The 24,176-nt window shown below is 41.3% G+C and overlaps 1 protein-coding gene across 2 annotated transcripts in view; it reads left to right on the forward strand.

The window, feature by feature from the left end:
- The window catches only part of slc22a31 (solute carrier family 22 member 31), a 54,403-nt gene extending 36,248 nt beyond the window's left edge, over positions 1 to 18,155 (forward strand). For both annotated transcript variants that reach the window (XM_085991652.1, XM_085991653.1), the window contains exons 5-9: positions 1,822 to 1,967; positions 3,448 to 3,556; positions 9,474 to 9,688; positions 14,894 to 15,005; positions 16,975 to 18,155. In XM_085991652.1, coding sequence (XP_085847778.1) covers positions 1,822 to 1,967; positions 3,448 to 3,556; positions 9,474 to 9,688; positions 14,894 to 15,005; positions 16,975 to 17,380 — 988 coding nt within the window. In that variant the 3' untranslated portion in view covers positions 17,381 to 18,155. The remainder of the gene's footprint in view (positions 1 to 1,821; positions 1,968 to 3,447; positions 3,557 to 9,473; positions 9,689 to 14,893; positions 15,006 to 16,974) is intronic.
- Positions 18,156 to 24,176: the final 6,021 nt, after the last annotated feature.

Raw genomic sequence — 24,176 nt, forward strand, 5'->3', positions numbered from 1 at the left:
CTTGGAGGTGGTGCTGTTCCCATGCGCCTGCTGCCCTTGTCCTAGATGGAAGAGGTCGCAGGTTTGGGAGGTGCTGCCGAAGAAGCCTTAGCGAGTTGCTGCAGTGCATCTTGTAGTTGAAACTGAGAAACTAGAACAAACCGATACTGGAATGTCTCGTGTTGCTTTCTTGGCCAGTGTCACTGAGCAGTCTGCGGTGAACCTGAAAGCTTTTCGCTTGCCCTCGGGGTACATCTTGGTCAAACCCCATAGTCTTTCTGTGAGATATTCATTGAGCTCATCATCCTTGGCCTCGATCCGCCACTCCAGATTCTGCTCCTCTGTCATCGCCCGCCACTGCCTGGGGTTTTTGTCGCAGACCCCATGGAAAGTCTACGGACACCAATTTGCAAACCACTGCATTCCATCCTGCAAAAAAATTGTCTGCTTAAAAAGTGTTGCTGATTGTTTCTTTAACTAAGATGTTTTAAGAGCATTTTTGGTGCCATAGCGCATGAATTCAAGGAGGTGAAATTTGTATGCTACAGTAAGGAGCTCAAATAGAATCATCTATCATTGTGCTATATGCAGGATGGTTGCATTCACAGAATGAAGACTGTACAAGGTAGATAATCTAATTTTACTTTCAGTGTGGTCTTATTTGAATATTTATCTTCCTGCACCCCTTTCCCACTGTTCCTATATGATTTGTAGAATGTCACCATAACTTGCACTGCAAGGTCCATTTATTTTTTTATTTTTTATTTTTTTAAAGTGTGATGTGCTGAGGGGAAACTGAAGGATTTTAAGAGTATGGATTGTGGGAACATCACATGACTTCTCCATTTTCTCCCCTCCCCCCTTCATTCCCAGAGTTGGTAGTTAAAAATTCCTTTAAAAAAAAAGTAAGGTGGAGGTATAATTCCTGATTTTTCTGGTCTTGGCTTGCCTGTGTAGTGGGCCAAACTTGTGGTATGATTGTTGCTTCATGTCCTGGAATATAACTGAAAATATTGGCTTGGCTGGGATTTTCTGCTTCTGCCTCTCCAGATTTTCCATGCATGCAAATGAATGGATGGAAAATGCTGCAATTATCTTTCTAGTGGAAAAAATGTATGCTTAGTTTGCCATAGGATTAACTTAATTATGTGATTCTTTGACCCATTGAGAAATTGTGTTCCAAAATTAGCATAAAAATTCAAGCAAACTGCTCCCTCCTACCTTTAAAAAAAAAATGTCTGCATTACTTAAAGCCTGCTGGAAACCTATTATATTGAGTCTTCCCGATAGCTTCAACATTGCTAGACTGAACCGACACCTGAGTAGGAATTTACACCTTTCCTTGATTTGGATGCAAAGTGTTGGCTAGTTGAGAACTTTTTAGTTGTGTATTTGAATCAGAATTATGAAGAATGTTTAATTTCCTGGTAGCTGCTGATGACCAATTTATTGGATTAATCATCTGATGTGTTTTTTCTGGCTGGTGGTACTAATGTGACCAGCCTCTAGCAGGGTTAGGTATAATTATCTTAAATAAGGGACTTAAATCCCTCCTCTTTTGGCCACAGTCACTTTGCCAATCTACTCAAAGGCATGAGAGTGCCTAAGGACAATTTCATTCTCCACCTTAAATCCCCATCCCACCCCATTCCAAAAGTGATAAGGAGCTTGACCTCTGCTCAGTGCAAACTCACTACAGAAATAGGTATCTTCAATGGATTTCTTCTATACTCTTTCTTTTGGGGGAAGAAATATTGTTTTCTCCTTCAATGAGATAAACAACATTTTGAGTAGACTAACTTCCTACTTATGAAACTAAAAATCTCTTTGAACAATTTACAGCATTCCAGCTATATTCCCAGAGTCTCCACGCTGGCTCCTTGCAACCAGACAGATTGAGAAGTGTAAGCAAATACTGCGAAGTATAGCAGCTGGTAATGGTGTCGATGTGGATGATGAATTATACACCCCGTGCAATGTGTTTAATGGTATGTGACACACCGTGAATAAGTAACTGAAAACCGATTGCGTTCGCCAGTGTGTTTAACATATAGTACAGAACAATGTTTCCTACATTACAACAGTGACTACAATTCAAAATTACTTCATTAGCTGTAAAGTGCTTTGAGACACCTGGTGGTCATGAAAGGCACTATATAAATGCAAGTCTTTTTTTAAGAAATGGTCAACTAGTCCATCAAGCCTGCTCCTTCCCTAAAATGCATTTCACTTTCCCAAATAATCCCATGTGGCAAAGTTCTGCAAAAATAAGTTTATCAAGCAGCCCCCCACCATCCTCACATTTCCCCCATTAAAACCTGGACTAATGCCATCCACAGACAGGTTTTTGGTTGCACCCCTTCTCCTCCAAGCACAGAAACAGTTATGCCCATGTAATGCTTGATTCTCAGTTTATTCCTGTAACCTGCAACTCTGTTCTCAACCAACTATTTATCTGAAACAAAAACAGAAGCTGCTGGAAATGCAGCAAATCTGTCAGCATCTGTGGAGAGACAAAGATAGGTTAATGTTTTGAATGGTATCCTTCCACGGAACTGAAGAAAAGATGAAAAAGCATTTAATAGAATTTCATGAGGTTCAGAAACTGCACTCAAAGTAATGCCTTGTTGTAAAGTGTTTTGGAAAGTTTGAAAGAAAAAGAAAAGAAAGACTTGCATTTCTATAGCGCCTTTCATGACCACTGGATGTCCCAAAGCGCTTTATAGCCCATGAAGTACTTTGAGTGTAGTCACCGTTGTAATTTAGGAAACGCGGCAGCCAATTTGCGCACAGCAAGGTCCCACAAACAGCAATGTGATCATGACCAGATAATCTGTTTTAGTGATGTCTATTGAGGGATAAATATTGGCCAGGACACCGGGGATAACTTCCCTGCTCCTCTTCGAAATAGTGCCATGGGATCTTTTCTGTCCACCTGAGAGAGAGCAGACGGGGCCTCGGTTTAACGTTTCATCCAAAAGACGGCACCTCTGACAATGCAGCATCCCTCAGTACTGCACTGGAGTACAGAACAAGTTGCAGTATAAATGCAAGTTTTACTTCTTTAAATCTGTGCTCGGTCTGTCAAGTAGCCGTCTTTCAGATATCAATATGCCTTTTTAACATTTTAAATACCTGCGTCACATTCAATGTTCTGCTCTCCAATAAAAACAAATTCAGCTCTGCGAGTCTCTCCTAATTAACCTTAGCCACAAGTTTGTAAACCAAAAACTAAAACACATCTGTGGAGAGAACAAACCAGTTGAGATTTCGGGTGTGAAAAACCATCCTAGTTATACTGCTCTGAATCCTGTTTGTCCTTTTATGTAGGGTACCCAAAATTGCACACACTATTAAAAATTTATATAATGAGCATCTTAAAATGTGACCTGTTGCGGCATGAATATCATATCCTTCAGTGCATTAAACATGATTATTCAGCGTTTTGCTTACCCCCACCCCTTACAGAGATGGATTCTATGTTTGAAGAAGTTGTACAGTCTCAACGGTATACTCTCTGTGACATGACCACCGCTCGAGTCATTTGGAAGAACATCTTGATACTGGGCTTCACCACGTAAGTGAAGATGTTCAGTAATAAACATTTTCTGCTACCCATGTTTTTTGGATAGTGTCACCATGGGGAAGCATATGGATGAGGAGGGAACCAAGGATAAATAGTTGCAGAACTCTAGAAGTAACAATGCGGTGGCTGGAGGAGAATCCATTGCTGGAGATTCTGTAGCTATGATCAGATAGGGAAAAATGGATCCAAGCGGCCAGCAGTAGACAGGCATTGGAAGAGGATGGTGTAGTAGACCATATCAAAAGCTGCAGAGAGATTGAGGAGATGGTTAAAGTCTGAGAATGTAGTGAAATAAGTTTAAGCTTTCTTAATCTAGTTTCCAGTGAACACAAAAGCATTATATCATTCAACAGAATGCAACCTTACTCAAAAGCTAGAAGGTTGGCTGATATTGGTAAGCATGATTCAGATGCAGTTAGGCTGCTGTTCTTTGGGAGTTGGATGCATAGCTGTGGCAGAGTAGAGTGAGTTTTAGCCTCTGCCTAACGGTGATTATACTTCAAAGTGTTTCAAGAAGTCCTGAGGACAGGAAAGGTGCTATATAAATGTGTTTTTTTGTCCTTTGAAAAGCCAGACAAGAAATATATTCATAGTGGCTTTTATAGGAATATTTTAAATCGTGCAAAAGAGCCTGTGAAGCCATTTGAGAAAGCATCACCAACTGTTGGTGTGCTATATGATGCCCACAATTTTTCTGGAATCATCATACTTTGCAAATTAAATGGTTCTAATAAAATTAATAAATAACATTTTCTTTGTGATTTAAAATTAGTGTTATTGGGTTGAAACCAATTTACCTATGGTGCCTGTGTCGGTGCAAGCTCCACATCAGTGCTGCCTACTTTATTCTTATTTCCTTCTTTCCCTAGAACATTTTTTTTCTTGTTTATCTAATTCCCTCAAGTGTTCTAATTGACTAACTCAACTTAAACAGCCACACTCTGTGGGTGTTGGGGAGTAGAGAGAATTCTTCTAATTTTCTTCTACTATGGAGCAGGCTCGAGGGGCCAAGTGGCCTATTCCTGCTCCTAGTTCCTAGTTCTTATGTACTGATTCTCTTTTGAACTTCCTGGGCTATGCCAATTGGTGAAGGATGCAACTGATTAGTGGAAAGATGGTGCAAACACAGATCTTTTGCAGTTGGAAAAAGCCAGAAAAATGGGCAAATTGGATCCTGAGTTTTATATTTAAGATTACTGAATGCAAAAAGCAAGGATATAATTACTAACTTGAGAAGGTGGTTAAGCCAAAATTGATGTTCTGTATGCAGTTTTGGGTACCCTAAAAAGGCTATTGGATTGAGTCATGGTCACTCCTCTAGTTAGATTATATTTCCATTCTATCCTTCTTGTATGTTGAAATGTAATTGCCGTATATCTCTCCACTCTCCTAAACTGTTCATCATCCTGCAGCCTCTTGCATTCTTCCTCAGTTTGTCATGCCCCTAATATGATGGTCAGCAAACTTTGATATTCTCTTAATGCACAGGTCCAAATCATTCAAAAGAGTGGTCTCACCACAGATCCATGAGACATGCCACCAGCTACATCTCAACAATCAAGAAACCTCCATTTACTCCTTCTCTGCTTTCTATCCTCCAGCTATCCTTTCAGACATGCTCCCATTTACTTTCTAATACCATGGGCCCTATATGGCACCACTTGATCTAACTTATTTTTGAAAATCCAAAAATATTATCACTTCATCCCCTTAGTCTACACACTCAGTAATTTTCTTCAGTAAATTATCAATAAACTTAATCAGTGAGGTGTTCCTGACAGCCCACCCTTTTCTAATTATTCGCCTAATGCTAGCCCATTACATGTTCTCTAGCAGTTTTCCTACTATTGACTAGGGTTGCAAAATTCTGGGAATTTTTAAAAGAGGAAACTTTCCATGGGAATTTTCAGGAATTTTGAGTTTTTTTGCACACTGGTGGTTTTTGTCTCTGACCCTTATATTATCTTTGTCGTCAAAATAGACATACTGTTCCATACAAATAAAAACAGGCTTTCAAAACTTTATTTAGGTTATAATTTTGAACTTTATTGAACCCCCACAAAAAAGACCCATCTAAAATAAAATAAAATGAGCGTCAGCTTATTTAGCCTGTAATTTGTCCTTATTTTGTCCCTTTGAGTCTTCTACTCCTCATTGCTCCTCCTGATTCTCTGACTCTGGCTCTGACGTGTCCATTTCCTCCTCTGTGTCCGTGTCTAGCTGTGTGGTGGACACTTCTGTGTCTGGCTCAATAGTTGTAGGTTCGCCCGGATAGCCACCAGTTTCTCCACTCTCTCGTTAGTCAGCCTGTTGCACACCTTTGTATGCGTATTCCCAAAAAGTGACCAGTTTCATTCAGAGGCCGCTGATGAATGTGGGATTTGGAGTATCACCGATGCAATAGGTGACAGGGCCTCAGATGCACAAAGTCCCTTCCACCAGGTATGTGCACTGATATGCTTGCATGATTCCCATATCCCATCCCCATTCCAAAGACCTTGCTTGGTAGAGAACTTTGCCAGACTTCCCAGAACTTTGCCCACATCCAGATTGAGATGGTGTGAGAGGGTAGAAATCACACTGTAAGCGCTGTTGATCTGTTCTCCAGAAAGTATTGGTCTCCCAACATGCTTTGGGTCCAGCATGTATGCTGCAGCATGAATCGGCTTGACACAAAATTCTTGACGCGTCTGTATGAATTGAACAATTGCCTTCTCCTCTGCTTTGAGCAGCAGGGATGTGGGTAGGGCAATGCTGATTTGTTCTTTTAAATCAGTAAAAAGCCTGAGAACATCTGACAAGACAGCGTCATCTCCTTCAATCTGAGCAATTGCAGATGCTACTGGTGAGAGTAGTTTAAGGCTGCTAACCACTCTCTCCCAAAACACATCATCCAGCAGTATTTTCTTGATGGTGGTTTCGATATCCCCAGACTGGGATATTGCCATTTCTTGCAGCGACTCCTTACCCTCCAGAAGGCTGTTGTACATTATGACACCACCCCATCTAGTGTTGTTGGGCAGCTTCAGTGTGGTGTTCTTGTTCTTTGTCATTTGCTTGGAGTTGTAGGTTGCTGCAACTACCTGTTTTCCCCTGACATACTTAACAACTTGCTTGGCTCTCTTGTACAGTGCTTCCATGGTTCTCAAACCCATGATGTCCTTGAGGAGCAGGTTAAGCCCATGAGCTGCGCACCCAATAGACGTAATATGAGGGTAGGCCTCCTCCACTTGAGCCCAAGCAGCCTTCATATTCGCAGCATTGTCAGTAACTACTGCAAAGACCTTTTGTGATCCAAGATCGTTGATGACCGCTTTCAGCTCATCAACAATGTATGTGCCTGTGTGTCTGTTGTCCTTCGTGTCTGTGCTCTTGAAGGACACTGGGAGACGATGTAGTTTATGATGCCCTCCCCTCATACATTTTGACCACCCATCTGAGATAACTGCACCACAGTCTGCCATCGCTATCGTTTCTTTGAGCTTTCCTTGGACTCTGTTATACTCAGCCTCCAGCAAATAAGTCGACAAAGCATGTCTGGTGGGAGGACAGTATGCAGGGCGAATAACATTGAAAAATCTCTTCCAGTACACATTGGCTGTGAGCATGAGGGGGTGAGTCTGTTGCATATACAGCTCGAGCAAGGCACTCATCTGCATTCTTCTGGCTATGGTTATCCATTGTATCAAAGAACCTTCCAAGTGGGCCAGGAGTTGCTGATGATAAGGAGCCTGATGCTGAATGAGAACCATCATCTTCTTGAATGGAAGCAGAGGAACTCTGGGCTGACTGCTGTGAGCTTTGAGTGAAGTTGTTGCATTTGGATAAATGCTGCTGCATCTTTGTGGCATTCTTTACATATGGCTTTCTACAGTGTTTGCACATGTACACAGTCTTGCCATCTTTAATGCCTGGGGTAAAATGCTTCCACACATCCGACGGTAAACGTGGCATTGTTCTATGCAGAGAAATAAAGGGCATTCATCTGTGTCGAACTGCGGTCGATCAGCACGATTGCAACAGGGTGAGTACATTTTTGCTGATGCTCCATGTGATGGAAGCATGACCTGTACACACACGACACTACATCACCAATAGTGTATTATTTTGTATATTTTAAATTGAAGGACAACAGAGTTCAACAAGTAACTGGTTTATTTGGTATAAAGTCTGATTTACTTACTGCATCATCACAACATCAGCAGAAAACAAAATGACTTCCCTCAGGACCCCCTAACCTGGATCTTAAAAAAAACTATAGCAGTCTTACAGATGCCTGCAGGCCAATCACAATTCGATATGCAAATATTACAAATAGAGGGAGCTAATCGCTCATCCAACCAATCAGGACACATTTGTTCACAGTCACACACAAAACTTGTAATTATTAAAACAAGCCAAGTAAGAAGATAAACATATATTGATTAAGAAATTCCTTAATAATTAAGATTCCAACTCTGTTAGTAATTTTAAGAGAGGACCTGTGGGGGGGAAAAAAGAAAGAAATACAAAAAAACCAATATTATGCTAGCATGTGCTTTTTTGGGCAAAATTCCCAAGCTAAACTTCCCGTGGAAAATTTCCGGAAATTTACCGGAAACTTTCCACCCCTTTGCAACCCTACTATTGACATGAGGATGTCTCGTCTATATGGTTTATCCATTTCACCCAAGGGTGTAACATTCACTACCCTTTGGTCTTCTGGTGCAATTCTGGTTCCCAAAGAATTTTGGGAATCATAGTTGGTACTTCTGCTAATTGATTCATTATTAACCACCTTGAGTATTCTGCATGTAAATAACTTACAAAATTAAGTTTAATCACGCCTTAGAATAATTTATATAATATACACAATCCTTCCTTTCTCTCCTCTGTATTTACAGAGGCAAAATATCTGTTTAGCATCTCTTGGTTTCTACTAATAAGGTTGCTTTCTTGATCCCTTATTGGCTTCACCCCTTTGTAGCTGTCCACTTGCTCTGGGTGTTTTTTGAAAAGCTTTTTGCTGCTGACTGCCGGTCTTGTTTTTTAATTCTTTTAATGATCAAACCTTTTTTGTTTCTCTCTCTGCCATTGGTTTTGCAATACTCTTTGCTCTCTAGTTTAACACCAGTTGTGTCCTCCTACTTAAAATCAGCTAAACTTCCTTTGTAGAGGTCATACATTTGTTATTGCTCTTGTGATCTGTGACCAATATTGACAGCATAGAATATATTTTTTTGAGAAAATAACTTCGATATCACTGCACAATATTAATTTGGTCAAAATTGAATAACGTTATTTCTGTTTGATATGCTGATATGGTCAGATGAAGAGGGGTGGGAGGAGGCTCGTGTGGAGCATAAACAGCGGCATAGACCAATTGGGCCGAATTACCTGTTTCTGTACTGTAGACTTTATGTAATTCTATGCAATGTTTAGTTATTTTTTAAAAAATCTCCCCATTCCTGATGGTACTGATTTACTTGGTGTGTGGTTCCACATATGTTGACAGCCCTCTGGTAATGTTCCCAAGTGGTCATTCTTCATGTATGAGCCTGGAGAGAGAATGTTAGTGACTATTGTACCATAGGGGCTGTACTCCAGGCTCATAGGTGAGACTGGAAGAAGTTCTGCTGAACAATAAAAGGTGGCTTCTCATATAATCTTGTTCAAAACATACAAAATCCTAGCCTCTCGACAATTTTGCTCTACTGCACTAGCATGCTTTCATCTTTCACTGAGATTTAAAGTTGACTGGTTTGTGCAAAATAAAAATGCCTATTTATTACCTAGTTGTCAATTTATTACCATCTTACCACAAAATCTATTGCATCTACTTTCCCTCCTCTGAATTTAGATCCAGGTTAGTATTTTAGCCACTGCAATGACTCCACCTAGAGGGATAACCTTATTCATTTCATCGCAGGTTCATCGGCAGTGGAATCCAGCACTGCTTTTCCCAGAACCTTGTTGGTTATAACCCCAGGTTCTACTTGAGTTATTTTGTCATTGCCGGTGCTGACGGTGCGGCCCTCCTTTTCCTATATTTTACCGTGAACAAGTTTGGCCGACGTGGTATTCTACTTCTCTCAACAATCTTCACAGGAATGTCATCGCTGTTGTTACTTGCTCTTACACAGTGTAAGTATAGATTATCAATACAAATATTTTGCACGGAGTAGAAAAGTGCTGCTATTTCTAACTCTAGTGATACTGTATGTGGTCTCACCATTTTTTGTAATTCCTGGTGAGAAATTTTACAATAACTACAAAAACTGGTTCTACTGAATCATCTGGACAAAGTAGCCTGGCACTGCCGTCTTTAGTAAAAGTGAAATATTTTGACGTGTGCAAAAAGAGAAAAGGGACAAATTGATGAGTCTTAGTTTGTGTCACAAATGGAAGAGATTAAAATCACAGTTGTAAAATGTAAACGGAAGTGAAAGAGTTGCTGCTTGGGTTGCAAAAAGGACACCCTTACTGCAATACTACAAATTCCTTTTAATAGGAACAATGCTGGAACAATATTTGGTAAAATGGGGGGGGGGGGAAGAGAGACCTGACCACAAGAACACAATATGGAGATCAAAATTGCTTAAAAGACCAATCAGAAATATTGAGATATATTATAATAACTAGAAGTCCAACAAAATTCAATTAGGAACCCCTCCAACTATACAATATACTCCAACACAACTGCTCCATTATCCCTCCATATAGTACACCGAGATACTGTAAGGAAAATTTGAATCCAACCTTGGGGTGCAGTTTCATGTGCATGAATAGTTTTAATAAAGGCCAACATACCACTTACCTTCCTAATTGCTTGCTGTACCTGCATGTTAACTGTGATTTGTGTGCAAGGGCACCCAAATCTCTCAATCCCAACATTTACTCGCCTTTTTAAAAAAAAAATTCACTTTTCCATTCTTCCTACCAAAGTGAATAATTTCACACGTCCCCACATTATACTACATCTGCCACCTTCTTGCCCAATCGCTTAACAGGTCTATAGCCCTTTGCAGCCTCATTACGTCTCTTTCACAGCTTACTTTCCCAGCTAGCATTGTATTGTCAGCAAATTTGGATATATTACACTCTGTCCCCTCATCAAAGTAATTGATATAGATTGTAAATAGCTGAGGCCCAAGCACTGATCCTTGCGGCACTCTACTAGTTACACCCTGCCATCCCGAAAATTATTTGTTTATTCCTACTTTCTGTTTTCTTTTGGGCAAAGGCCGAGGCTCCTCCGGGACTGCACCTGTGGTCCCCTTACCTGCCTGAGTTGCAGTCACATCCTCCTGTCCCTGACCACTAACCAGACCTGTACCACTATCTAACCTAAGGGGTGTGACTGCCTCCTGGATCAAAGTGTCCAGACAACTCATTCTCCCCCTCCGCCATCCCAAAATAGCCTTGTGTTGTTTAATTAGTTAAAGTTTATGTATTTAATTAACTTAGCTTAAAGTTTTGTTTTTTAACTAATTACTAGATTTAGTTTAATTTATAGGTATATAATATTAAATATTTGCCTGTAACACAAAGCACTACAGTATTGGGGGCCAAAAGCAGCACCTCCTTCCCCCTCTGCTCCGAATTCCTACTCTCTCCAAATTCCCAACTTTAACACTCTGTTTAGAAGCACTCTGTTTAAGATCACACTGTGCGTCAGCAGATACCGTTTACTTTTATACCCGTGGAGCCACACCCAAGTTACAAGTGCTGTCTCGGCTCCCTGCTCACAGTAATTAGCACCAATTTAAGACAAACATTTACAGCTGACTCACAGTTTCTGTTAACTACTGTTTTTAAAGTTCTAATTTAAACTCAAAATGTTAAACTTTTTACACCTGGTCCTCGCCCAGTACTTGCCATAGACTTCCATTCTCTCCAAATTCCCAACTTTAACACTCTGTTTAGAAACACTCCATTTAAGGCAGAAGGGATAAGGAGGTGGTGTAGCTCTGATAATAAGGGATGAGATCAGTGCAGTAATGTGAAATGATATTGGCCTAGAAGATCAAGATGTAGAATCAGTTTGGGTGGAGATAAGAAATAATAAGGGTAAAAAGTCACTGGTGGTAGTGGTCTACAGACCCCCAAACAGTAGCCACACTGTAGGACAGAGAATAAATCAAGAAATAATAGAGTCTTGTAAGAAAGGTACAGCTATAATCATGGGAGATTTTAATCTTCGTATTGATTGGACAAAGCAAATTGGCAAAGGTAGACTTGAGGACGAGTTCTTAGAGTGTATACGGGATGGTTTCTTGGAACAATATGTTTTGAAACCAACCAGGGAGAAGACTATTTTAGATCTGGTAATGTGTAACGAGGCTGGATTAATTAATGATCTCGAAGTGAAGGATCCTCTTGAGAAGAGTGATCATAGCATGGTAGAATTTCAAATTCCGTTTGAGGGTGAGAAAGCTAGGTCTCAAACTAGTGTCCTGAACGTAAACAAAGGTATGAAGGCAGACTTGGTTAAAGTGGACTGGGAAAATATATTACAGGGTAAGACTGTAGAAAAGCAGAGGCAAACATTTAAGGAGATATTTCATAACTCTCAGCAAAGATATATTCCAGTGAGAAAGAAAGACTCGAGAAGGATGAACCATCCGTGGCTAACTAAGGAAGTAATGGATGGTATCAAATTGAAAACAAAAGCATACAATGTTGCAAAGAATAGTGAAAGGCCAGGAGATTGGGAAATTTTTTAAACCAGCAAAGGATGACTAAAAAAATGAGAGAAGAAGATAGCTTATGAGAGTAAGCTAGCAAGAAATATAAAAACACTAAGAGCTTCTACAAGTATATAAAAAGGAAGAGAGTAGCTAAAGTAAACGTTGGTCCCCTAGAGGATGAGTCTGGGGAATTAATAATGGGAAACAGGGAAATGGCGGAGACCTTGAACAAATATTTTGCATCGGTCTTCACGGTAGAAGACACTAAAAGCATCCCAATAATGGATAATCAAGGGGCTATTGGGGTGCGGCGGGGGAAATCTTAAAACAATCACTATCACTAGAGAGGAAGTACTAGGCAAACTAATGGGACTAAAGGTGGAAAAGTCCCCTGGACCGCATCCTAGAGTCTTAAAAGAGGTGGATGCATTGGTTGTAATCTGCCAAAATTCCCTGGATTCTGGAGAGGTCCCAGCGGACTGGAAAACCGCAAATGTAACACCCCTATTTAAGAAAGGAGGGAGACGGAAAGCAGGCAACTATCGACCAATTAGCCTAACATCTGTCATTGGGAAAATGCTGGTGTCCATCATTAAGGAAGTGATAGCAGGACATTTAGAAAATCATAATATAGTCGAGCAGAGTCAGCATGGTTTTATGAAAGGGAAATCATGTTTGACAAATTTTCTGGAGTTCTTTGAGGATGTAACGCGCAGGGTGGATAAAGGGGAACCAGTAGATGTGTATTTGGATTTCCAGAAGGCATTCAATAAGGTGCCACATAAAAGGTTACTGCACACGATAAGAGTTCACGGGGTTGGGGGTAATATATTAGCATGGATAGAGGATTGGCTAACTAACAGAAAACAGAGAGTCAGGATAAATGGGTCATTTTCAGGTTGGCAAATGGGGTGCCGCAGGGATCAGTGCTGGGGCCTCAAGTATTTACAATCTATATTAATGACTTGGATGAAGGGACCGAGTGTAATGTAGCCAAATTTGCTGATGATACAAAGATAGGTGGGAAAGCAAATTGTGTGGAGGATGCAAAGAATCTCCAAAGGGATATAGATAAGCTGAGTGGGCAAAAATCTGGTAGATGGAGTTTAATGTGGGAAAATGCGAAGTTAATCCACTTTGGTAGGAAAAATTAAAATGACTATTATTTAAATGGGGAGAGATTACAAAATGCTGAGGGACCTGGGGGCCCTTGTATATGAATCACAAAAAGTTAGCATGCAGGTACAGCAAGTAATTAGGAAGGCAAATGGAATGTTGACCTTTATTGGAAAGGGAATGGAGCATAAAAGTAGGGAAGTCCTGTTACAACTGTACAGGGCATTGGTGAGACCACACCTGGAGTACTGCATACAGTTTTGGTCTCCTTATTTAAGAAAGGATATACTTGCATTGGAGGCAATTCAGAGAAGATTCATGAGGTTGATTCCGGAGATGAAGGGGTTGTCTTATGAAGAAAGGTTGAGTAGGTTGGGCCTATACTCATTGGAGCTTAGAAGGAGAGGGGATTTTATTGAAACATAAGATTCTGAAGGAGCTTGACAAGGTCAATGCAGAGAGGATGTTTACCCTCGTGGGGGAATCTAGAACTAGGGTGCATAATTTCAGAATAAGGGGAAACACTTTTAAATCGGAAATGAGGAATTTCTTCTGTCAGAGGGTCGTGAACCTTTGGAATTCTCTTCCCCACAGAGCTGTGGAGGCTGGGTCATTGAATATATTTAAGGTGGAGACAGACAGATTTTTGAAAGATATGGGAAACGAGGGTTATGGGGAGCGGGCAGGGAAGTGGAGTTGAGGCCAAGATCAGATCAGCCATGATCTTATTGAATGGCGGAGCAGGCTCGAGGGGCCAAATGACCTCCTGATCTGACGTCTTATGTATTTAAGATCACTCTGCAGACCACTATTGCTTTGGTGAGACCACACCTAGAGTACTGTGTACAGTTTTGGCCTCCTTATCTAAGAAGGATATACTTGGCTTTGGAGGGGTTCAAAGAAAGTTCACTAGATTGATGCCTGGGATATGAGCGCTGTTTTATGAGGAGAGATTGAGTAGAATGGACCTATATTCCCTAGAGTTTAGACGAATGAGAGGTGATCTTATTGAAACACACGCAATTCTTACAGGGCTTGACAGGGTAGATGCGGAGAGGCAGTTTCCCCTGGCTGGAGAGTCTAGAACTAGGGGTCATAGTCTCAGGGTAACTGGTCGACCATTTGGGACTGAGATGAGGTGAAATTTCTTCACTCAGAGGGTGGTGAATCTTTGGAATTCTCTACTCCAGAGGGCTGTGGATGCTCAGTCATTGAATATATTCAAGGCTGAGATCGTAAGATTTCACTAAGGGAATCAAAGGATATGGGGATAGGGCGAGAAAGTGGAGTTGATGTACAAGTTCAGCCATGATCTTCTTGAATGGTGGAGCAGGCTCGAGGGGCCACATGGCCGACTCCACCTCGTATTTCTTATGTACTATGTCTGTTAACTGCATTTGTCGTGATAGACTGAGACGCTGTAGTACCAAATCTGGAGCAAGCCAGAATAATGGGTGTTAGCATAACCATATTACCCGTTGATCTCACGCACACATCTTTTGTTGTTTGGTATTACACTACCAACTGTTTTGTTTTCCTGCAGACCTGAATCGAGGTCTTCACCTAGCCCTTTCCATCCTGGGTCTTTTCTCATCCTCTGCTGTTGTTACACTGAGCATATTTTTTGCCAGTGAAGTTATCCCAACAGTAGTTAGGTAAGTACAGCAATTGTGCTTTTTATGTTCATTTTTAAAATATAATTGTCACTTTTTTGTGACTTTTTACAGGCATGTCACTAAATTTGAGACCTTGAATTTGAATTAAACTGGCAAATGTGAAACTGCTGCAATATAGTAATGCATTCCAATACCACAAATGTGTAGGAAGTAATAATGAAAAGGTAGAATTAAAGTATCCTTAAGTAGATTTTTTTTTAATTTCATATCTGAAAGCTGCACATTATTTTTGACACTGTAGATTTGCAGTCTGAAGATTGCATTTAAAAAATGTTGCAATGTGCCTCTGCACTTGCTGGCCTGTGTTCCTTGCGGTCAAGGACCCTTCGTCAGAAATCTATTTCTCTCTTGTCGATGCTGCCTGACCTGCTGAGTGTTTCCAGCATTTTCTGTTATTTCAGATTTCCAGCATCTGCAGTATTTTGCTATTGTATTGGATATTTTTTTAGCCTGTCATTTAAATCACCACTGTTGCCCTTATTGGAAAGTGCCAGGCCTTCATTTGGCCTGTCCCCACAGTGCACATCTCCAACTAATAATTCACCACGATAATGGACAGGATCCTCATTCATGTATATAGATTTTTAACTTTTTTGAGCTATTTTGGTTTGAGTATCTTAATCTCAGGTTTATTACTGTGCTGCAACCCTCCTCCTCCTCCCCTCGGGGGGTACAAGCACTTGAGATTTATTTTGTGCCTTTTCTGTATATGAATGGTTGTGCCTTGTTTGTACATTTGGAACAAGCGTTATCTCCAATATGAACTGATGAATTAGAATTTTTGAACGAGTATATTATTTTTAACTTATCCAGTGATTGTATAATGTATAATAATCCTCTCCTATGTACATATTACACAGAGACAGGCATGATAATTAAATGTTGAGAAAGGCCACTGATTTATAGTTTTCATGGAAAAATAGAGGGAATTGAGGAAATCTATCCCAAAACATCAATTAAAAATTAGAGACTATTAAATAAAATTGAATTTGACTTATTCAGTCACCACAAATCATTAGCCCTGGCTATGAGCACGAATGTACAGAAAAGGTTATGTCATCCAAAGCTATAATCAAGTTAATGCCGTTCTAAACTATTTGAGGAATAATGGGCCAGAATTTGCTGTAGCAGGGCATTGAACGATGTCTGCCATTAGTTAGATTTGCTTTGCACTCTTCAGCTCAAAAGGTTTTAGCCCACAAAGCTACTGATAACGCAGCGAGGGGAAATCGGGCATCTGGGACCTGAATGAACAGGGCAACCAACAGGTTATCTCCTTAAACAGTAAGATTTAAGGGTTGGAAAATAAACATAGGAAAGGCTGAGAAGGAGGGTTAATTAAAGGGGGTGAATTCAATGTCAAATCAAATAAAGAGAGAAATAAAGAAAAGGAAAGATTGGATTGAGAGAGAAAAAAGAGACAGAGGAAAACTAGGAAAAAAATTCTCCCTAAAGGAACGAGACTCCACACTTGTAATTAATTTTCCATGCCAGAGAGGTTGATTGGCAGTCATTAACACTTATTAAATTGTTACGCTTGTAATGACGACTTAACTTTTTGTGGCGACTTTAATTTACAAATTGAGCAAGTTCCTTTTTATATATAAAAAAAAACGAAGGTCAAGAGCAATATGCCGTTCTTGCGAAGCTAACGGCAGAGCGGTGCAACTCGGACAGCAACTTTTGGATATTCACATTTAACCGTACATCTGTTCCTCGCCTGAAGTTGCTGTACCATTTACCCATAAATAACGGTGCATGCCATTAGCCTTGCTGTTATTCTGACAGCAATTCTGGCCCATTATGAATTAGATAATTTATGTACCTTTTTAATATTTTACAATTAGTTTTACAAATTTTCCAGAAGCTTATAAAAGGTTGTTGTATGTTGTACTATCCATATTTACCTATATTCATAATTGTTATCTTTATAAAAATGTGTTCACAGAGGTGCAGGCTTAGGCCTTATTATGGCAACAGGCTGCATTGGTAAAGCAACATCTCCAATCATGGATCTCCACAATAAACATGGCTTCTTTCTTCATCACGTTGTGTTTGCCTCTTTTGCTGTCCTCTCGGTGCTGTGCATCATGTTGCTTCCAGAAAGCAAGCGGAAGCCACTCCCAGAATCTTTAAAAGATGGTGAAAATCAGAGACGTCCTCCAATGTTTTTATCACGAAACAAGGATAGAGCTCCTTTGCTGCATTCCAAACCGCACAGACATTACAATCCAGAAAACTATTCTAAACTTGTAACAGCTACCAAGAAAATGTTGGCCCAAAATGTCCCTTTTCAACCACAGGATCCTGTAAACGCAACTGTGACCGAGGAGACCAGAGAGTCAACATCCTAGTCAATCTTCATGGTGTGTGTAGAAATACTTTGCTATTGCATATTATGCACGACAGCAAAAAGTCATTTAGACATTGCAGAATTTGTATTTTCTAAGGCCTAATTTGGGCAGGTTGGCTAAACTACAAACTGTTTAACAAGCCTTTAACTTGTCTGAAGTTTAATTCCCCATCACAAGGACATGTTTCTAAATATAGGTGATTCCATAATGAGGACAGATTGTAAATCGGGATCCAGGGTTAAAAGTATAAAATGTTGAATGCACTTTTGGGTTATGTACATCTCCAGTCATCTGTATCAATAGGCTTATGTTGTATGTTGCCTCTTGCAAATGATGTGCGTAATGGAATCGGTGATTATTGCACTTTGGTGTTTTTTTACAACCTAGTTATTCATAAAATCTAGTGAAGCCTGTTTTTAATCAACTCTGGATAGGGTTGCTATATGTGCAGTACCCATTCCATTCACTGCCATATAAATATCATGGCCTGGGATGAAATCATGTTTGAAATTCTTTTGGTTCATGGATATCCGATTCCTTACTCTCCTTTCTATACCACAATACGTTGATCAAATCATTGTATGGATCATATCTTACTGATTGTAAGTGAAGCCTTTACCTTGTTTAATTGCTTACTATAGTCAATGGAAAACTGTTTCCTATTTAAAGGTTGGGCAGCCATTTTTGCTAATTAGATTCGACCAAGCATCAAATATTGTGCCTTGGGAATTGGCTAGTTGTCAGACGAAAAGATGAATTTTTCAATATTACCATACATTAATGCATCAGAAGTTTCTCTTGGTTCAATTTCAAATAACAAAATTATTAATACAAGATACAGGCATTTGTTGGCCCCCTCTATACCCAGGCTTTTCACTCTGTGCCTGTTCATGGTTGCAGCATATCTCGGGATGTCGTATCTCCCATGTATGTTCCTACCTGGATGATTGACTCACTTGCTATTTGCAAGCACAGTGGTGCAGTCGGTATTCCGGACAGTCCAAGGGCTGGGATTCATCATTAATTACAACAGATTCTCGCTGTTGCTTAACCCGAAGTTTATATTCTTAAGAGATTCTTATTTGAATGACCAAGCAGAAGGCTTTAGAGTAAGCTTAAAGATCTGATGTTGTTTCGAGAGGATGGGTTGTGGATCACAGAAAAAAGTTACTTGGAGGTTTAGGTCTAATAGTAGCAGCCAACTTTCCAGTGCTTTTTCTTTTATAGAGAACAAATTTAGTGGCTTTTCTTTCTTGTCTCCTTTTCCCAAGCAGTAATGATCAATTGGGCCTTAGCCCTATTCTTCACATGATTACTAGAGGACCTACAGGGCAATCATTTGTCGCACACCCCACTACCACAGATTGTTCCCAAGATGCAAGAGAACAGAAAAAGTGGTTCTCTGAACTGATTATGAGCAGAGGTAATAATATTGCATCTGAAACTAGAGACATTCCAGTTACAGCCCTGGTTATTTAAAAGTGACAGCTATTCTATTTCAGTTGTGCTGAAGAAAAATCATTTTTGGCAGATAACAAAATGTCCAAGTTCCAAAAGATATTCAGCACCTTCATTAGTTTCTGCAAGGTATATATTTGTGACACAAAATGGAAAAGCTTAATCATTGATGTTCTAAAACATTTTGTCCCATCTCAGCAACAACTTACATTTATATAGTGCCTTTAACATAAACTGCCCCAAGGTGCTTCACAGGAGCGTTATCATAAGACGAAATTAGGGCAGATGACCAAATGTTTGGTCAAAGAAGTAGGTTTTAAGGAGCGTTTTAAAAGGAGGAAAGCGAGGTAGAGGGGCGCAGTGGTTTAGGGAGGGAATTCTAGAGTTTAGGACCTTGGCAACTGAAGGCATAACCATGAATGGGGTTTAATATGCACCTGTGAAGCACCTTGGGAGGTTTTATTATGTTAAAGGCACTATATAAATACAAATTGTTGTTGAGGGTAAAACTAGGGAGGCTGGCCAGGAGACTGTTGGAATAGTCAAGTCTAGAGATGATAAAGGCATGGATGAGGATTTCTGCAGCAGATAAGTTGAGGTAAGGACAGCGACAGGCGATATTACAAAGGTGGAAATGGCTGGTCTTAGTGATGCTCAATTCGTGATCAACTATGACGCCAAGGTTGCAAACAGACTTGGTCAGCCTTAGTTGTTGGGGAGAGAGATTGATTCAGTGGAAAGGGAACAGTTTGTGGCGTGAACCGAAGCCACTGGCTTTGGTTTTCCCCATAATTAATTGGAGGAAATATCTACTCATCCAGTGCTGGTTGTCAGACAAGCAGCCTGATGGTATAGAGACGGTCGAGTCTTCGAGGAGGTAGAGCTGGGTATCGCCAGTGTACATGCGAAAACTCACCGTGTCACTGGATGGGGCAGCATCTAGAGGTGATTGTGTGGGATTGGGAAGAGAAGCCATTGCCGGTGATTCTATGGTTACGGTTGGAAAGATAGGAATTAAACCAGGCAAGTGCAGTCCCATCGAGCTGGATGACGGTGGAGAGGTGTTGGAGCAGGATTTTGAGGTCAACTGTGTCAAAGGCTGCAGACAGGTCCAGAAGGACGAGAAGGGAATTGTCACAGCCTTGGTAAGAGTCGTTCCGGTACTGTGACGGGGGTGGAAGCCTGATTGGAGGGATTCAGACAAGTTCTGGGAAAGATGGGCATGGATTTGGGAGGTGACAACACGTCCAAGAACCTTTGAGAGGAAAGGGAGGTTGTAGATGGGGCAATAGTTTGCAAGGACAGGGGTCAACAGTTTGTTTTTTGAGGAGAGGGATGATGACGGTAGATTTGATTGGAAGGGGGACAACACCTGAAGGGAGAAAACAGTTCACAATATCTGCTAACGTGGGAGCCAGGCAGGGAAGTTGGGTGGTCAGCAATTTGGTAGGAATAGGGTCGAGAGAGTAGGAGTTCGGTCGTATTGACGAGATGAGCTTTGAAAGGGCAAGAGGGGAGATAGGAGAGAAATGTGCAATTTTGGAGTTAGGGTGGGTGGTGGTGGGGGGAACAGGGAGGAAGTGTAAGGTCCTGTGAGCTAAGGGAAGGGAGGGAAGTGGCAGAGGCAGTTGAACAGAAGAAGTCCATGAGCTCCTCACATTTATTGTTGGAGGAGACAAGGGAGAGTAGTTTGAGAAGACTGTTAGTGGTGAAGAGAAGCCTGGTGTTATTTATTGCTGTCCTGGATGAGCTTCGAATAGTGGGCAGTTTTAGTGATGGAGAGCAGAACCTGATATGATCTAGCCAAATCTGGTGATGGATGATTAGACCAGGCCGCCAAAGACGTTCAAGTCTGTGTCCCTTGGACTTAGATGAGGGGTATACTGGGGGGTGGGGGGAGAAGACTAGGCTGAGAGAGTAATGATTTTAGTGAGGACAAGGGCATCAGAGGTGCTGGAGAGGATGTGATTTAGTAAGTCAGTAACTGCAGAACTGTCATGAAGAATTGTAGGCCAAAGGCTAGATTGTTGGAAATTAGAAAGTGCAGTGGCAAGGGACTTGAGGGAGAGCTTTTTCCATGGGCAGATAAGTGGGGTTAGGAAGAGGAATATGGGTGGAGAGTGATATAAGGAAATGGTCAGCGATTGCCTTTATCGGCGGGGATACGGAGGGGAGAGCGATGCCAAGTGAGATGATAAGATCGAGGTGTGGCCTTGTGTATATGGGTGGGGAGTTTACATGAAGGGAGATATTAAGGGAGGAAAGGAGGGCAGTGAACTCCGGAGGGAGAGCAAGAAGAGTTGAGGTGGAGGTTGAAATCGTCAAGGATGAGAAGTTGCTTGGTGTAGAGGGAGGAAAGCAGAGATCTCAGTGATAAAATTGTTGTAGTATTTGGGTGGGTGATACAGAATGAGGTTTTAGAGACGTGAGGGGTGAAACAAGGCGAGATGCTTGAAGGATATGTTTCCAGAGGAGTAGGGAGAGCAACCAAGGTGTCATTTAGATATAAGGGCTACACCACCACTGCGGCGGTTTGGGCGTGGGATGTGGTGAAAAGTATAGCCAGGTGGGGAAGCGCCATTAATGGGGATTGTGTCATCGCCCCTCAACCATGTCTCCGTCAATGCCGTGATGTCAATTTGATCGTCCACCATAAGATCACGGATGGCAAGGCCTTTATAAGTGTACGTTTTGAAGGAAAATGCGGAGGGGTGATGATGCCCAATTTACTGGCGGAGTCCAAAGGGCCATAGCATAAGAACATAAGAAATCAGAGCAGGAGTAGGCCAATCGGCCCCTCTAGCCTGCTCCACCATTCAATAAGACCATGGCTGATCTGATCCTAACCTCAAATCTACTATCACTCTACATCCCTCCCGAACCCATGTGATCTCCTGGGAGAGGCGAAAAACCAGATAAAAAACCCAATGGCCAATTTGGGAGAAAAAAAATCTGGGAAATTCCTCTCCGACCCATCTAGGCAAGCGAAACTCGTCCAGGAGATCCCTGTCCCTGTATTTTCTACAGTACTTGCCTTCTGTAAAAGGTGCTCTTCACCCCAGCCAGAAACAGGAATAGAACCATCTCCTGAAATCTAACACCTAATTAGAACACAAGAATTGGAGCAGAACCAGGCTACACGGCCCCTGGGCCCGCTCCGTTACCCACAGGGCCATGACCGTTCCGAACATAGACTCATGTCCAATTTCCTGCCCGCTCCCCGTAACCCCTAATTCCCTTCTAAGAAACTCTCTATTTCTGTTAATTTATTTAATGATGTAGCTTCCACAGCTTTCTGGGGCAGCAAATTCCACAGACCTACTACCCTCTGAGTGAAGAAGTTTCTCCTCATTTCAGTTTTGAAAGAGCAGCCCCTTATTCTAAGATTATGCCCCCTAGTTCTAGTTTCACCCATCATTGGGAACATCCTCACCACATCCACCCGATCAAGCCCCTTCACAATCTTGTATGTTTCAATAAGATCACCTCTCATTCTTCTGAACTCCAATGAGTAGAGTCCCAATCTACTCAACCTCTCCTCATATGTCCACCCCCTCATCCTTGGGATTAACCGAGTGAACCTTCTTTGTACTGACTCGAGAGCAAGTATATCTTTTCTTAAGTATGGACACCAAAACTGTATGCAGTATTCCAGGTGCGGTCTCACCAATACCTTGTACAATTGCAACAATACCTCCCTGTTTTTATATTCTATCCCCCTAGCAATAAAAGCCAACATTCCATTGGCCTTCTTGATCACTTGCTGCACCTGCATACTAACTTTTTGAGTTTCGTGCACCAGGACCCCCAGATCCCTTTGTACTACAGTATTTTCCAGTTTCTTGCCATTAAGATAATAACTTGCTCTATGATTTTTCCTGCCAACGTGCATAACCTCACACTTTCCAGTATTGTATTCCATCTGCCAAATCTCTGCCCACTTACTTAGCCTGTCTATATCCCTTTGCAGGTTTTTTATGTCCTCCTCACTAACTACTTTCCTTCCCATCTTTGTATCATTTGCAAACTTTGATATGTTACACTCGGTCCCCTCCTCCAAATCATTAATATAGATTGTAAAGAGTTGGGGACCCAGCACTGACCCCTGCAGAACACCACTAGTTACTGATTGCCAGTCTGAGAACAAACCATTTATCCCAACTCTCTGCTTTCTGTTAGATAGCCAATCCTCCACCCATGCCAGAATATTACCCCCAATCCCATGATTTTTTATCTTGAGCAATAATCTTTTGTGTGGCACCTTGTCAAATGCCTTTTGGAAGTCTAAATACACTACGTCCACTGGTTCCCCTTTATCCACCCTGTATGTTACTTCCTCAAAGAACTCAAGCAAATTTGTCAAACATGACTTCCCCTTGCTGACTTTGTCCTATTAAATTATGTTTATCCAAATGTCCCGTTACTGTCTCCTTAATAATGGACTCAAAAATTTTACCAACCACCGATGTTAGGCTAACAGGTCTATAGTTTCCAGCCTTCTGCCTACTACCCTTTTTAAATAAGGGTGTTACATTAGCAGTTTTCCAATCGGCCGGGACCTTTACTGAGTCCAGGGAGTTTTGGAAAATTATTACCAATGCATCCACAATCCCTACCGCCACTTCCCTCAAGACCCTAGGATGTAAGCCATCAGGTCCAGGTGATTTATCCGCCTTGAGTCCCATTATTTTACCAAGTACCACTTCCTTAGTGATTTTAATTGTATTTAGCTCCCTTCCCCCCCCCCCCCCCCCCCCCGAGCCTCCTGTTTGTCCAGTGTTGGGATATTCTTAGTGTCCTCTACCATAAAGACTGATACAAAATAATTGTTCAGCGTTTTTGTCATCTCCATGTTTCCCACCATTAATTTCCCGGTCTCAATCCTCTAAGAGGCCAACATTTACTTTAGCCACCCATTTTCTTTTTATATAACTATAGAAACTTTTGCTATCTGTTTTTATATTTTTTGCTAATTTACTTTCATAATCTATCTTCCCTTAATCAATCGAGATTAGCCTGCAGCAGGCTCTTATGGCGGGGAGAGAGTAAGATATGGCAATTTGAGTTGCGAGATATGAGGAGACAGCAACGAGTGCCTTGGTGGGCCTTTCGAAGGGTGTCAAGAGATGTACAGTAGGAAGCTGTGGAATTATTTAGGATGGAGTCAACCCTTGTGCGGTGGCAGGAGAGTAGGAAGGATGATGAGCAGTGGAGAATAGAGGTTAGTGAGGGCGAAGTACTTGAAGGTGGAGAAAGAAAATGAGGCATGAAGGGCGGGGGAAGGTAAAGAAAAAGGGAGATAGAAGTGATGGAATTGGGATCTGGAGCAGGAGTCAAT

The sequence above is a fragment of the Somniosus microcephalus genome, chromosome 6, assembly GCF_052327205.1.
Source record: "Somniosus microcephalus isolate GS21.2 chromosome 6, FLI_Smic_1.0, whole genome shotgun sequence".
Lineage (NCBI taxonomy): Eukaryota > Metazoa > Chordata > Chondrichthyes > Squaliformes > Somniosidae > Somniosus > Somniosus microcephalus.